We start from the raw sequence: 14117 nt of genomic DNA on the forward strand, positions 1-14117 counted from the left end.
CCTTAGGCTCACTGTGGTATGTCTACTAAGAATAAGATATCAGGTTCTTACTGTGCAATTCTGTTCCTGGCTCAACATTTAATGAATACCAACTTATCACAAAAAATAAGATGTCAGGTTGTGCAGTGTTCAATAACAAAAACTGAGAATATATATGGTTAGCAATTCTTTATCACAGCCCCAGAGTTTTGTATTTGAACTCAGCCCAGTGTACAGCCATATGAATCTGCAGGATGGTCCAGATCTAATTATGCAGATCCAGATTGTCTGGATGACTCCGATTTATGCTGGGACGATTCCATTTCAGCGCAAAGTCTGTCGTCAGTTCACACACTTTCGATGTTCTAGGATTTTTCAGGTGATTTTCTATGTAATAAACTTAATAAGTTATAGTGTAATGAAAATTGCATAAATAGATCTGGACCACCCTCTAGAATATGTACTAACTCCCCACGTCCCTGAAATGGATAAGTGGATTAGAAAATGTATGGATAATATACATGAATTACACTTTAATAAATAATTAATTACATTAATTAAAACTGAGAAAACAAAAGAGCGAAATTTGAAATAGTAGGATCTGAATGTGTGGTAGGTCACCTTTATTAAAATCAAGCTCCTTTCCTTCCATTAAAAAACAGCTTCAACACCATTGAAAACTGTGACTATGAACAGAACTTCTTCCTTTATTTGGTCTTACTGGAGCGCTCATATTTCACAATGTTTCCAATCTCAGATATTCCTGTGCAAAAACTTCACGACTGATACAGCATGGTGTTTTAATCCATGCTATTGGACAAAATTTCTGAAATAAGCAGCTCAAGTAATCCACTTGAACTTCATTTTTATATCACCTTAAACCTTTTATCCATTCATCCCTTTTCAGACTTGCTCAAGTTTAAGGCTATAGTGGCCAAATCCTACCCAAGCATCATTAACTACAAGGCAGAAACCAACCCTAAACTGGACTCCAGTCCACCCTAGGGCATATTTATGCAGCTAATCATAAGTGGCCAGTTTAGAATTGGTAATTAAAACTCAGGTGCATACATTTGGGATGGAAAAATTTTAAAAACATAAAGACATGGGCAAAACCAGGACTGTGGAGCAGCGGTTAACCACTGTCACTTCATGCTGCCTGTAAATTGACAAAAATAAATAAATAAATTCTCATTTAGTAAATAAATACAGTAGCCTCCTGCAATCTGCTGGAATGTTTTGCAGCAAAGATAATTAATTCATTGATACTGCAGACTGGTTAATATTGCTTACTACCTGAGTGTGTGTGTGTGTGTATATATATATATATACACACATAGGCAGTCCCCAGGTTACGTACAAGATAGGGACTGTAGGTTTGTACTTAAGTTGAATTTGTATGTAAGTCGGAACAGGTACATTATTTTAATAAATGCTATTGTTGACCGACTGTAACCAAGTGCTCTCCCAATGAATGATGGAGTTTCACGTCTTTCTGACCTTTTTATTATTTCTTTATTTTCAATTTTGATGGCTTTTCTCTTCTTTACTATATCACCAGCACTTGCATCAGATTTGTGTTAAAGAGACATTCTTGAAGGGTGAAGACAAAAGGTTAAGATGAGCTCTTCTGCACAGCACTGTACACACTATCACAGCAGGAAGACACCAGTCATCACCACGTCTGATGTATAGGGCAGGCCAGATATAATTATGCAATTTTCATTACGCTATAACTTATTCAGTTTATTACATAGAAAATCACCCGAAAAATCCTGGATCATCGAGAATTGTGTGAACTGATGACACGAAGAATCATCTTCACACCAAACTGGAATCATCCCTGCATAAATCAAAGTCATCCAGATGATCTGGATCTGCATAATTAGATCTGGACCGCCCTGTACTGACAAGAGACAACCTCCTTCTATGTACGTAACAGTACAAGCAGGCTTGCTATTGAGAATGAATGGGGGCAGTGAGGGGCGGTTCACCAGCCCACCTCACAGTCACCTCCACTACAGTATGCTGCCTGCAGCATCTGCCACAGCACCACCCCCATTCAACATGCAGCCATCCGAGGCACACTACAATGCTACCCCCTGCTGCCCTGTTCACCCCCAATGGCCTCCGTTCAGCCACAACAGGGTTACCACTTGCAGCATTACCAGCCGCCCACCGAGAATGAACGGGCAGCCGTGTGTGGTGGGCGGGCAGTGAAACCACCGCCCTATATATATATGCACCATATATAAGAAATATACACAGACACTGAGTAATATGATCTAAATTGGTCACTATAAGTTTAAAGTATTAAATTTGGAGTATCAATATCAATAAGTATAAGTAGTTGTACATACGGAATGGAAAGTTAATCAAATAGAAATGCATTTGCTTAAAGATATTTTTGTTTTATAAAGCAACTATTTCATTTGAATTAATTATGGCTGCAAAGAAGCTGTACTAGTGGTATTATCACATGTACAGAATACAACTAAAATATTTGCTTATAACATGTATTATTTTCAATTTTTTCCTTTTTTTATTAACAAAACATACATTGTTGACCAGGTATAATTGCTTGAATGTGTACACAGTTAAAGATCACAAACTTCAACAATTTTTTTTCTTCAGAATTCATTAAAGGTAAATGTGGGTCTGACAGCTTTCCATGAAGATGCCACATCTTTCAGGAGATAGTTAAAAGAACCACCTTTTTATATAGGGTCTCCTTCATCCCCAGTTCTTCAGCCCAAGTCTTCCTTAAACTGCAACTGTGTTCATGTGGTTAGTTTTAGGTTTTTGCCACAGGCCTCCAGCTTTACAAGGTCCTGACCATAATGATAGCTTTTCAAACTTGCCCTCACATTTGCAGAATCATTCATCTTTGAAAGTATGCCAAAGTCATGAACTACAGACATTTCCAGGAGGCTATCGCCAAAGCTTCCTGGAAATAAGAAGCATTTCTTAGAAGAACAATTCTTGGTGCACAGTTGTGCCGGGTACTCACAAGGAAGGGACTGTAAGCAGAGGTGCTAGCTGAGGCTGCTCCACGGGGTCCAGCTACAGACGGGATGACTGGCAGTCCAGTTGAGAAAATACCCAAAGCATTGAGATTGAGCCCTGGGATCAAGTTGGCTTGTTGCTAAAATAAGATCCAAGAGGAAGATATAAGAAACATACACACAACCTGAAATTCATAATTTATATAGCACAGAATGTAAAGAAGTAAGGCCACTGTAAAAATAAAACAAGAGCGACCAAGGATATAACACAGGGAAAGGCTGGTTAGAAGCCCATATACTGATTTAACGAACAATTCAGGTCTATTATGTTAAATCATTGTCCTTACTGGGAGAAACATACTATTCCCAGCTTTGCTGACACAGTAATCTCTCTAACTTGTCAGTAGATGTCAGTGTTGTTAACTGAATTGCAGTTTGAAACATTGAGCTTTCTATTTTTAATATTCTTAATTTTCAAAACCCAAAGGACAGTAAGGAAAATAATCATTAGGCTTGCTGTGGTATGCATACTACAAATAAGAAAAAGATACTGTACAATTCTGTTCCTGACTCAGCATTCACTAAAATACCAACAAAATATGTAAGGTTGTGCAGTGTTCAATGACAAAAACTAAGCACCTAAAAAAAAAAAAAAAAAGGTTTTCTATAAAGACATCTAGTTGACTAGTTTGAGAATCCTGATTAGGGAAATTAAACTTGAGGAAGTGGTTGCAGGAAAAAAGATGACGTAATGGCACACTCTAGGTAGTTTTTTAGAAGAAGAACAGGAAATCGAACACACCTGCACTACCACTAGAAGGTAGTATCCTCATTTTGTTCTAGTAGGCATTAATCTGGGGGAACATTTATAAAGGCAGAAAAGAGGAGGTGTCCTCTACAAAAATACTAGCTTTTACTATATTAAATTATTTTTTTTATACAATGATAAACTTCTTTTAAGAAATATTCCATAGGTTATATGTTATACTTGTCTGTGATACACAGGGTCAGGCTAATATGCCTTTTTTTATACACAGATTCAAGGAGTTCATGAGTTAAACATCTCAGGAATTGCTTACTAATTTAGTAGTTTTGGAAGTTGACACGAACATTCCCAAGTAAGTGAACACAGACTCTAAAAGAAGTATAAAAATCCAATCTTTTAGCTTTCCTCTAAATAAAATAGGTTAGTGAACAGCAATGGTTATGTGTTGTATTTGTTCTATTCATTTATTGCATTTCTAAAAAAATTTTTTTTTAATTGTTTAAAGGTAGCATGTTGGCACACTGGTTAGCAATTATTTCTCACAGCCCCAGAGTTTTGTATTTGAACCCAGTCAAGCGTTCAGCCATATAAGTCTAGAATTTAGAATAGGAACTAACTCCTCATGTACCTGAAATGGATAACTGGATTAGAAAATGTATGGATAATATACTGTGGTCCATGGCCAGCTTTGTATCCCGGCCAATACCCCCAGGCCACCAGAGGGGGCCCTCACAGTGGCATAGAAGGTCTCCGAATTCCAGCGGAGCCTCATGGACATTGTAGTTTTTATGGACAGCCCTGTTGGATACCATGGGGGCCACTAGGAGCCGCTATAGGGAGGCTTGGGGAGTGTTATTTGCCCTATGCGCCGGAAGTACTTCCAAGTCATATGAACGGAAGGAATGATGTACTTCCGGGGTGAGAAAAAAAAAGGACTTTTATCTGACCCGGAAGTGATAAGGAATTATGGACTAAAGGATGAGAACACTTCCGGGTTGGGAACTATAAAAGCACCATGGGAACTCCCAGACAATGAGCTGAGCTGGGTGGTATTGGGTGGCTCTGGGAGTGGAGGATTGATTTATTATTGGAGTATTGTGTTTATTTATGAGTAGTGTGGAGTGGAAGGTGCTTAGTGCACATTATTATAATGAAAATAATTATTGTATCACTTTTACCTGGTGTTTGGCGTGGTACCTGAGGGTTCAAGGGAGTGATAGTGCCTCCTACTGCTACAATACTTAAATTACATTTTATTAAATAATAAATTACATTAATTAAAACTGAGAAAACAAAACAGACAAATTTGAAGTAGGATCTGAATGTGTGGTAGGGTACCTTTATTAAAATTAAGCTCCACTAAATATGCACTGTTTTCCTTCCAATAAAAAACAGCTTCAATACCATTGAAAACTGTAACTATGAAGGGAATGGTTCATAGCTGAACAATTTCTTCCCTTGCATGGACAATCTCAGATATTCCTGTGCAAAAACTTCACACTGTTCCAGTATGATGCTGAGATGTCGCCCGCTGCACTCATGCCACAATTCTGGTGGTTTGTCATGTGGTGCATGTGGCAACTCACTATCAGCACATGCTCCCAACCTGTACTTTCTGCTGGCTTTTATATGCACCGGTCCTAGAATCTCTTATGGCTTGACTTGCATCAAAGTGAATTTATTTCATATACATAATATTGATTTTATATGAACAACCTCTCAAAGCATGCCTTAGACCTGGGAATAGACTGCCAAGTTCCTTAGACATCTGATATAAGAAACAGAAAACAGAGGTGCCATCTTTCAGAAAACTGTAGTAGTAAACCTAAAAACCTAAAAATAAAATCCCAGGGATACACTACCTGTGTAAAAACTTACACCTTTACTTTTGATATAAATTTAAATAAAATATACTGAATTACAAGAATAAATTAATGTGGATGGATTTTGTGAAATTTTCAGGGATTGTAATGTACTCCAAACAAAATACAGAACTTTAGTGACTGAGACAATCAAATCGGTAACAAAAAGAAAAATATGGTTTTTAGAATTGTGCAGCATAATGTGTTGCTGGACCACTTTAAACTGATGTAAGCTGATGAGAGCTATTATAATTGTATCTATAATTTAACAAGGAACACAAATTAGTAAAAGAAAAAAACTATATGCATATATGAAGTATATAATATTTCCTCTATCAAAGATGTCAAAAGAGGTAAAATGCTCTGTCGCTAAACTACATTGTCAGTCTACTTACATTAATTGCAGAAATGTCATTTTCATAGGCTTCTCTGAGCTTCTTCATTATTTCTACTTCAGCTTTGCAGCAAGATTCTATACTGCCTTTCACAGTAATGGTCCTCTCTGGGTTGTAAATGGTTAAGTCTTGTAAACTGAAATGATCAGGAGACATACAAATTAATAAACACCAAAATTAGGCATGCAAAAGCTGCAGATAAGCCATTTCTTTCAAAATCTGCCACATAATTTACATTCTACAGTAAAGTTTGCTTTGGAGTTTTTTCAGAAGAAAGAAGTTTTGGAAGACAAACTCAAATGATGATGGAAGGGGCCCCAAGAAGAAACTCCTTGATTGTCATCAGCTCCTGCACTGTAGAGCTGGGAGAGGTGATGTTTTCACCTGTGTGTTGTTAGACAATGCCTGTAGATACTAGTGGAAGTGCAAAAAAATAAAGAAAGTGAATGGCTGATCATTCCATCTATCCTTCTATCAATTGGACCAACATTATCCAATTTAGGATTTGCAAAGAGCTGGAGCTTATCCCAGCAGGAACCATACACTGCCAGTACATCACAAGGAAATCACACACTCACATACACTCATGTGGCACCACTTTAGAGATGCAGCCTCATTTGACATGCACATCTTTAGGTTGCAGGTGACAAACTAAAATACCTGGAGAAGAAAAACCTATGCAGACATGTAGACAACATGCAAACCAAGCATGTACAGTGGATTGGACAAGCCAGTGTTCAAACTGAACTGCTTGGAAATGTGAGGCAGCAGCCCTAACCATTGTGCCACTATTCTACCCTTGATTATTATGTTCTTCTTCTTCTCTCGGCTGCTCCCATTAGGGGTTGCCACAGCGGATCATTTTCTTCCAAATCTTTCGGTCCTCTGCATCTTGTTCTGTTACACCCATAACCTGCATGTCCTCTCTTACCACATCTATAAACCTTCGTTTAGGCCTTCCTCTTCCCTAGCAGCTCTATCCTTAGCATCCTTCTCCCAATATACCCAGCATCCCTCCTCTGCACATGTCCAAACCAACGCAATCTCGCCTCTCTGACTTTGCCTCCCAAGCATCCAACTTGAGCTGACCCTCTAATGTACTAATTTCTAATCCTACCCATCTTCATCACACCCAGTGCAAATCTTAGCATCTTTAACTCTGCTACCTCCAGCTCTGTGTCCTGCTTTCTGGTCAGTGCGACCGTCTCCAACCCATATAACATACTGTAGCTGGTCTCACTAAAATCCTCTAGACCTTCCCTTTCACTCTTGCATATACCGGTCTGTCACAAATTACTCCTGACATTCTTCTCCACCCATTCCACCCTGCCAGCACTCTCTTTTTCACCTCTCTTCCACAATCCTCATTACTCTGTACAGGGTGGTCCAGATCTAATTATGCAGATCCAGATTGTCTGGATGACTTTGATTTATGCGGGGACAATTCCAGTTCAGCGCAAAGACAATTCTTCATGTCATCAGTTCGCAGACTTCTCGATGGTCCAGGACTTTTTGGATGATTTTCTATGTAATAAACTAAATAAGTTATAGTGTAATGAAAATTGCATAATTAAATCTGGGCCACCCTATACTGTTGATCCCAAGTATTTAAACTCATCCACCTTCGCCAACTCTACTCCCTGCATACTCACCATTTCACTGACCCCCCCCTCTCATTTACACACAAATATTCTGTCTTGTTTCTACTGACCTTCATTCCGCTCCTCTCTAGAGCATATCTCCACCTCTCCGGGGTCTCCTCAACCTGCTCCCTACTATCGTTACAGATCACAATGTCATCAGCAAACATCATAGTCAATGGGGACTCCTGTCTGATCTCGTCTGTCAACCTGTCCATCACCATTGCAAATAAGAAAGGGCTCAGAGCTGATCACTGATGTAATCCCACCTCCACATTGAATGCATCCGTTTCTCCAACAGCAGACCTCACCACTGTCACACATCCCTCGTATATATATCCTGTACAACTCTTACGTACTTCTCTGCCACTCCTGACTTCCTCATACAATATCACAGCTCCTCTCGAGGAGTTGTCATATGCTTTCTCCAAGTCCACAAAGACGCAATGCAACTCCTTCTGGCCCTCTCTAAACTTCTCCATGAACATCCTCAGAGCAAACACTGCATCTGTGGTGCTCTTTCTTGGCATGAAACCAAACTGCTGCTCATTAATCATCACCTCACTTCTTAACCTAGCTTCCGCTACTCTTTCCCATAACTTTATGCTGTGGCTCATCAATTTTATTCCCCTGTAGTTACTGCAGTCCTGCACATCCCCCTTATTCTTAAATATCAACACCAGTACACTTCTCCACTCCTCAGGCATCCTCTCACTTTCCAAGATTCCATTAAACAATCTAGTTAAAAATGCCATCTCTCCTAAACACCTCCATGCTTCCATAGGTATGTAGATTGCATATTATGTCCTCTGTGAAAAATGTATATTCATTTAAATTGGCTTGTGCAGTCAAGCTTTCCCATAACCAACAGTTAAGATTGAAAAGTATTTGATTCTGGAACATAATAACACGCAATAGCATGGGATGGCAGGGTGCTTGCTGCTACTGCTGACTGACACATTTGGAAAACAAAAACACTGATGAAAAGGTGTGAAAGAATTTAAGATGGCCCAGCATTATGACTTTTTTCGTAGACTTCAGGGATTCTAGTGCTATAAGTTCAGTATTTTTCAAGTTTTATTTACAAGTAATTTTCATAATCATAGTATATATTAATTTGCCACATAAAATCGTGTTCTAAAGTGAAGTTAATTTTTTTTTTTATTTCCTTGTCTGTTCTTACAGCTTACAATGATATTGATGGACTAGTGGATTCACCTCAGTGACGGCATTCCAAGATGAATCCACTCCCATGGCCTTGAAGGATGCCGCAGAAGAAAACAAGTGGCAGAGTAAAGTGCACTGTCTTTTTCGTTAGACTAAATGTCACAACAACATTGTGCTTTGTGTTTAATTTTTCTTTCTTAAACCAACACGGATACACTTTTTGCAATATGTGTGCAATTGCACAATGCAGATTAATACTCAATAACATTTTTGGCTTTAAAAATGGACGCATTTGGTAAGTTTTAAAGCTTTTGTATCACCTATTGACCCATTATTTTCATTGCAAACTGAAAGAAAAGACAAGGAATTTTTTAAATTTATCAAAAACACTTTACTTTAGAACACTATTTTATGTGGAAAATTAATATATACCAGGAAGAAATAACTTTCACTTGAAAAATACCACATTTATCTGTGAACTAGGCATTCCCTTGTTGAGTCAAGTGGGGTCCACATATAGTCTTCATATTTCCATTACCCAGTAACATAAAAAATAGCTTCAGGAAAGAGATGTCAAATCTAAGATGACGTCCAGAATTCTGGCATTAGATCAGTGATTCTGATTACTGATTAATAAAAATGCTTTAGAATGTTTTAATTTCTTTTACTTGCAAATGAGGAGAATGACCTTGTATTGACCCTTTTCCCCAGAATGATACAAAGGACTCCATAATATAAAAATGCTCCATTCATTAAACAACCATTCACAAGGGATGGTTTAACACAAGGAAAGTACAAAGTAAAAACCTGTGGCTTTTTTGGTTTTACTGCACAGGTTTTGTTACTTATTCACCTGCCTACATATTAGGACTTCAAAACACACTTCATTCTTCACCTCCTGTTGCTCTCTCTACACTAACGGCTCTTGACCCAGCTAATTAAACTTTTGGGCAAATTCACCTAATGACACTAAGTTCAATAAATTTGGGGTTCAGCAAGACCTTAAACTTTGCCCTGGGTTACTTCTGGCCAAGCTCCAGATATGGAAGAAGAAGTCTTTTGAAGAAAACCACACAATGTTGGAAAAATAGTCAATATAATTGTTAAGAGATGGGGTGGAGGGTATGAGTTAGGGGTGGCAGGGGTGTGAAGATGTGAATGACTTCCGATAGATTTTTGGGGGTGGATGTACAGTAGGCCAGTAGATATCCTGGGTACAAAGAATATATATTTTTATCTACTATGTGACTAAGATGAGGTAAGTATAAGACTAAAACAAAAATTCCTCAAATTAACTTTGATTATTTAAAAATCACTGTGTTGCCGGTATATTATATTATATATGTTGGTATTTTATACATGAAATACAGGAAATAGTTCAATTTTTATTTCAAACATTATCACTCACATACTGAATGCTAAACATTTTCAGTAATTTTCCACAACTTAATCAACTATTGAACATATGCACAATCGGCCAAAGTTTTGTCATAACAAATGCACTTTGAAGGACAGACGTGTTTAGAAATGTAAAAAAGTAGTATGGTGAAGAATGGCAATGGTGTTCATTTACATTCACTACTAAAGGGGTCAATGAATAGTTCCATATGCTGGCCTTTTTCCCATTAGATTATCACATTTTTGGTGGAATATGCTTCAAGTGGGAGTCAGAGGCTATAAATGGACCAATTCTATTCAAAAACCAGGGATAATTATCATATCTACCACTTAAAGTAATAATCTCTCCAAAAATGTATATATTTTTTTAATCTATTTTTTTTTTTTTTTTTACTTACCTCATACTGTTTGAACATGTTCTGTAGTGGCGGGTTAGAACATTTTTTTATTTCAGAATTTTGTGGAGAATGGTAAACAAAAAGTTTATAATACAACAAGCACCAACGGTCACCCATGTTCGGCCAATTCTGAACAACAGCAAAAAATATTAAAATGATCAAGAAAAAGACTCAGGTTATTTGTGTTGCATAATTCACATTTTAGTTATCTAGTCATATGCTGACAGTGTCCAAAGCATGTGCATTTTTTGCTAACATATTACTAAATAAATACTTCTGGAAAATCAGAGCAGCTCAAGAAAAGGAGGTACATTCAAACTTGATGCTTTTGAATTAACGACAGAGCTTTTGACCAGTGAATGATGGGGAGAGGCAGATTTTATCAGTGTCCCTGCTTGAAGTAGTGAACTGTTCGAAGTTCCTAGCAGTTTGGAACAAGCCTAATATTCCTTGATCAAGTCCTACATTTTCATTATCCATCCACCCATTTTCTAACCTAATTGTCCATTTCAGAGCTGTGAGGAGCCCATGCTCATTCCTACACCAAATGAAGCAAGACAAGACAGAAACCCTGGACAAGGAATTAGTCTATTTTATGGCACGCTTACTCAGGCATTTACATATTTGATCACACTGGGCTAGCTTAGATTCACCAATTACTCTTCATGTGCAAAGACATAAGGCGAATGTACAAACTCCACAGAGACATTAACCAGACCTGGACTGAAACTTGGGTTTCTAGAGCTGTGGGGTAGAAACTCTAACGACTGTACCAAATTATTTTTATTTGCATGTTATTTACTGCACAGCTCTGTGATCTTGATAACATACATACAGGATAATCAAATGCCACAGAAGGGCTTGATTTACTATCATTTTCTAGATTCACACAGCACTCTTTAGCATTGACAATTAGTGTGGACTTGCGAAAGAGGTCTTGGAGAATGACACTGGAGAATGAAGTTGGTGTCACTTTATGATGAATGTGCAGAAAACCTGGTTCTGTTTAGATATAAATGAAATGGAGCAAGACATGAAGTTAAAGTAACTTCTGAGTAAGGGTATTATTAGTTAATGAAAACTAAAATCAAAACTGAAACTGTTCATAAAAAAAATGTTCATAAACTGAAATAAAAAAATTAACAAAACCTAAATGAAAAACTAAAACTAAATAAAACTATTAAAGTAGCTGAAAAAGCTACCTGAAATAAAATAATAATTTACTAAAAATATTTTTAGTGTTCGTAACAACTAGACTTACACAAGGGTTAATTTCGGCTACGGTGTCCCAAAATTAATCAAAATATATTAATGCGAATTTCATAATTGGTTTTTGAATAAATATTCCTTCTGTTAGTCTATAACCTTTGTAACTTTTAACTCTAAAACAGAAAGTCATCCACCATGAGCTCCAACCAGTGAATGGCAGATGGTGATGGAGGGTGGGTGTTGACGCAGCATTTGCAGTGACAGAGCAAGCTGAATACGGGCGCAAAAAGAGTGTGAAGAAGAAAGCGATTTACTGCGTGATAATAGTTAACAGTTCATCAGGAGTTGATAGTGACAGCATGATAAATTCTGGTCCAAGTCATAGTGAAGCATACCAAGATGATGATTCTGCTTTGAATGTGCTTGGCAACTTTCAATGCTGCTGTTCACTGGATCTTTGGGGCTCAAGAGAAAACTATTATATATAGATAATCCCTTATAGAATTTCAGTCTGTTCATAAATGACAGCATGTTAGCTGTAATTCTGATTGAGCCCAAAATAGATTGATAGATACAACATGTACACAACAATTGATACAGTAGCACACACTAAACTAAATTCCAGTCTGCATAAGTCTGATGTCATGAAGAGCTGCTGCACCTCTTTGCACTTCTTTTATATCAAGATGTAATTCAAATGCCTGAAGTTAAAATGTGCTGGTCAACAAAATCTTTACTGTATGGATAGAAAAATCATTAGCAAGTAACGTCTCAGTTTATTTCTCGGGTGTCTGCGAGTTGTTGGCATTAATTCACCTGGTCCTTCGCAAAGGGAAAATCCTTTTTGAAAATAAAACGGCACTGATCGAGAGACTGACAGTCAACATCATAAGATCAGCATATTGTTACTGACCAACCACTTTTGCTTTAAAAAGATTTAGCAACGAAGCGAAATAAACCTTGTAACATTCCTGAGTTGGCAATGTCTCGACTGAACTACAGGTGGGTAGGTGAAGACAGTCTGCCAACTGGTGAAAAACTAAACCTACTAATGTGGTTTTCTATTTATTCTGTATTTATTAATTTTTCATTTTTTAGTTTTACATTCACAGCTCAAAACACCTGATATTGTGAAAGTAATCCATTGAAAGAATTATTTAAAAAATATTTGTCTGCCTCTTTTCAATCTTTCGCTCTCCTTCAAAATAGATAATTGAAATATACTCTTTTTGTTCTTAACATCAGCCATGTTATATATGCATATTGCATGCATATAGTATTGCTGCAATAGGCTGGCACCATGTCCAGTGATTTTTTCCTGCCTTGCATCCAAAACTGCTGGGAAAGGCTCCAGGTTTTCTGCAATCCTGCTCTGAGTGAGCAAGTTTAAAAAAATATATATATGTTCTCTGTCTCCCTTAATACAGGTAGGTGGGGTCTGTACACTGATTCAATCCTAAGAGCCCTATTCTTCCTAAGCCCCCATGATTTTCATTATCACACCTGTCAAAACACTGTAGAATTTGTTTTCTGATTTTTGATATCTTTTCAAGCCTATAGGTTCAAAATTCTGACTTTAAATTGTATGTGCCTGAGAAGGAATCAGAAATCAGCATGGCTGGTAGAAAATAACAAAGCCCAGTATGGAAGATTTCTGAATGCAATTTTGAAGGCATTCATTATAAGCACATTGCCTTGGAGCAAGTTTTGTGCTGTAGACATTTAGAGAAAAAACCCTCAAACCTTACATTTTACATAAATTCACAAATAGGCCCATTCTAGGCAAGAAAAGGAAAGGATGAAATGTGAAGCAGTCAACGCACATTTGTTTACCACAAATGGCATGGAAAATATTTAAAAAATTACAAAATTGTTTAAATTCAGTATCTGGTTATGTATGTAGTGTAGTAAGCTTCCACTAACCTCATAAGTGAACAGTTCTATCCGATTGTGACACAAAATTAAACTCCATTGTAGCTCTTTAACCATAACATAATTACTAAATCTAAAACTGAAACTAATTATATATATATATATATATATATATATATATATATATATATATATATATATAATTAAAATACATTAAAACTAAAAAAAACACTACGAAGGAAAATTAAAACTAAACTGAATTTCTAAGTAAGATCAAAAATAATAAAGACTAAAAACTAATATAGTTAAACAAAACTATAATAACCTTGCTTCTGAAGAAAGCTAAGTTTACAGAGACAACAACAACATTTATTTATATAGCACATTTTCATACAAAAAAAATGTAGCTCAAAGTGCTTTACAAAA

General features: G+C 36.9%; 1 protein-coding gene across 2 annotated transcripts in view; it reads right to left on the bottom strand.

Annotated features, from left to right (window-relative positions):
• Window positions 1-14117, bottom strand: part of igf2bp2a (insulin-like growth factor 2 mRNA binding protein 2a) — a 273454-nt gene that overhangs the window by 35023 nt on the left and 224314 nt on the right. For both annotated transcript variants that reach the window (XM_039756346.1, XM_039756345.1), the window contains exons 9-10: window positions 6008-6143; window positions 2990-3124 (exon numbers count right to left, since the gene is read on the bottom strand). In XM_039756346.1, the coding sequence (XP_039612280.1) occupies window positions 2990-3124; window positions 6008-6143 (271 nt within the window). The remainder of the gene's footprint in view (window positions 1-2989; window positions 3125-6007; window positions 6144-14117) is intronic.

This window comes from Polypterus senegalus, chromosome 6 (genome assembly GCF_016835505.1).
Source record: "Polypterus senegalus isolate Bchr_013 chromosome 6, ASM1683550v1, whole genome shotgun sequence".
NCBI classification, from domain to species: Eukaryota; Metazoa; Chordata; class Cladistia; order Polypteriformes; family Polypteridae; genus Polypterus; species Polypterus senegalus.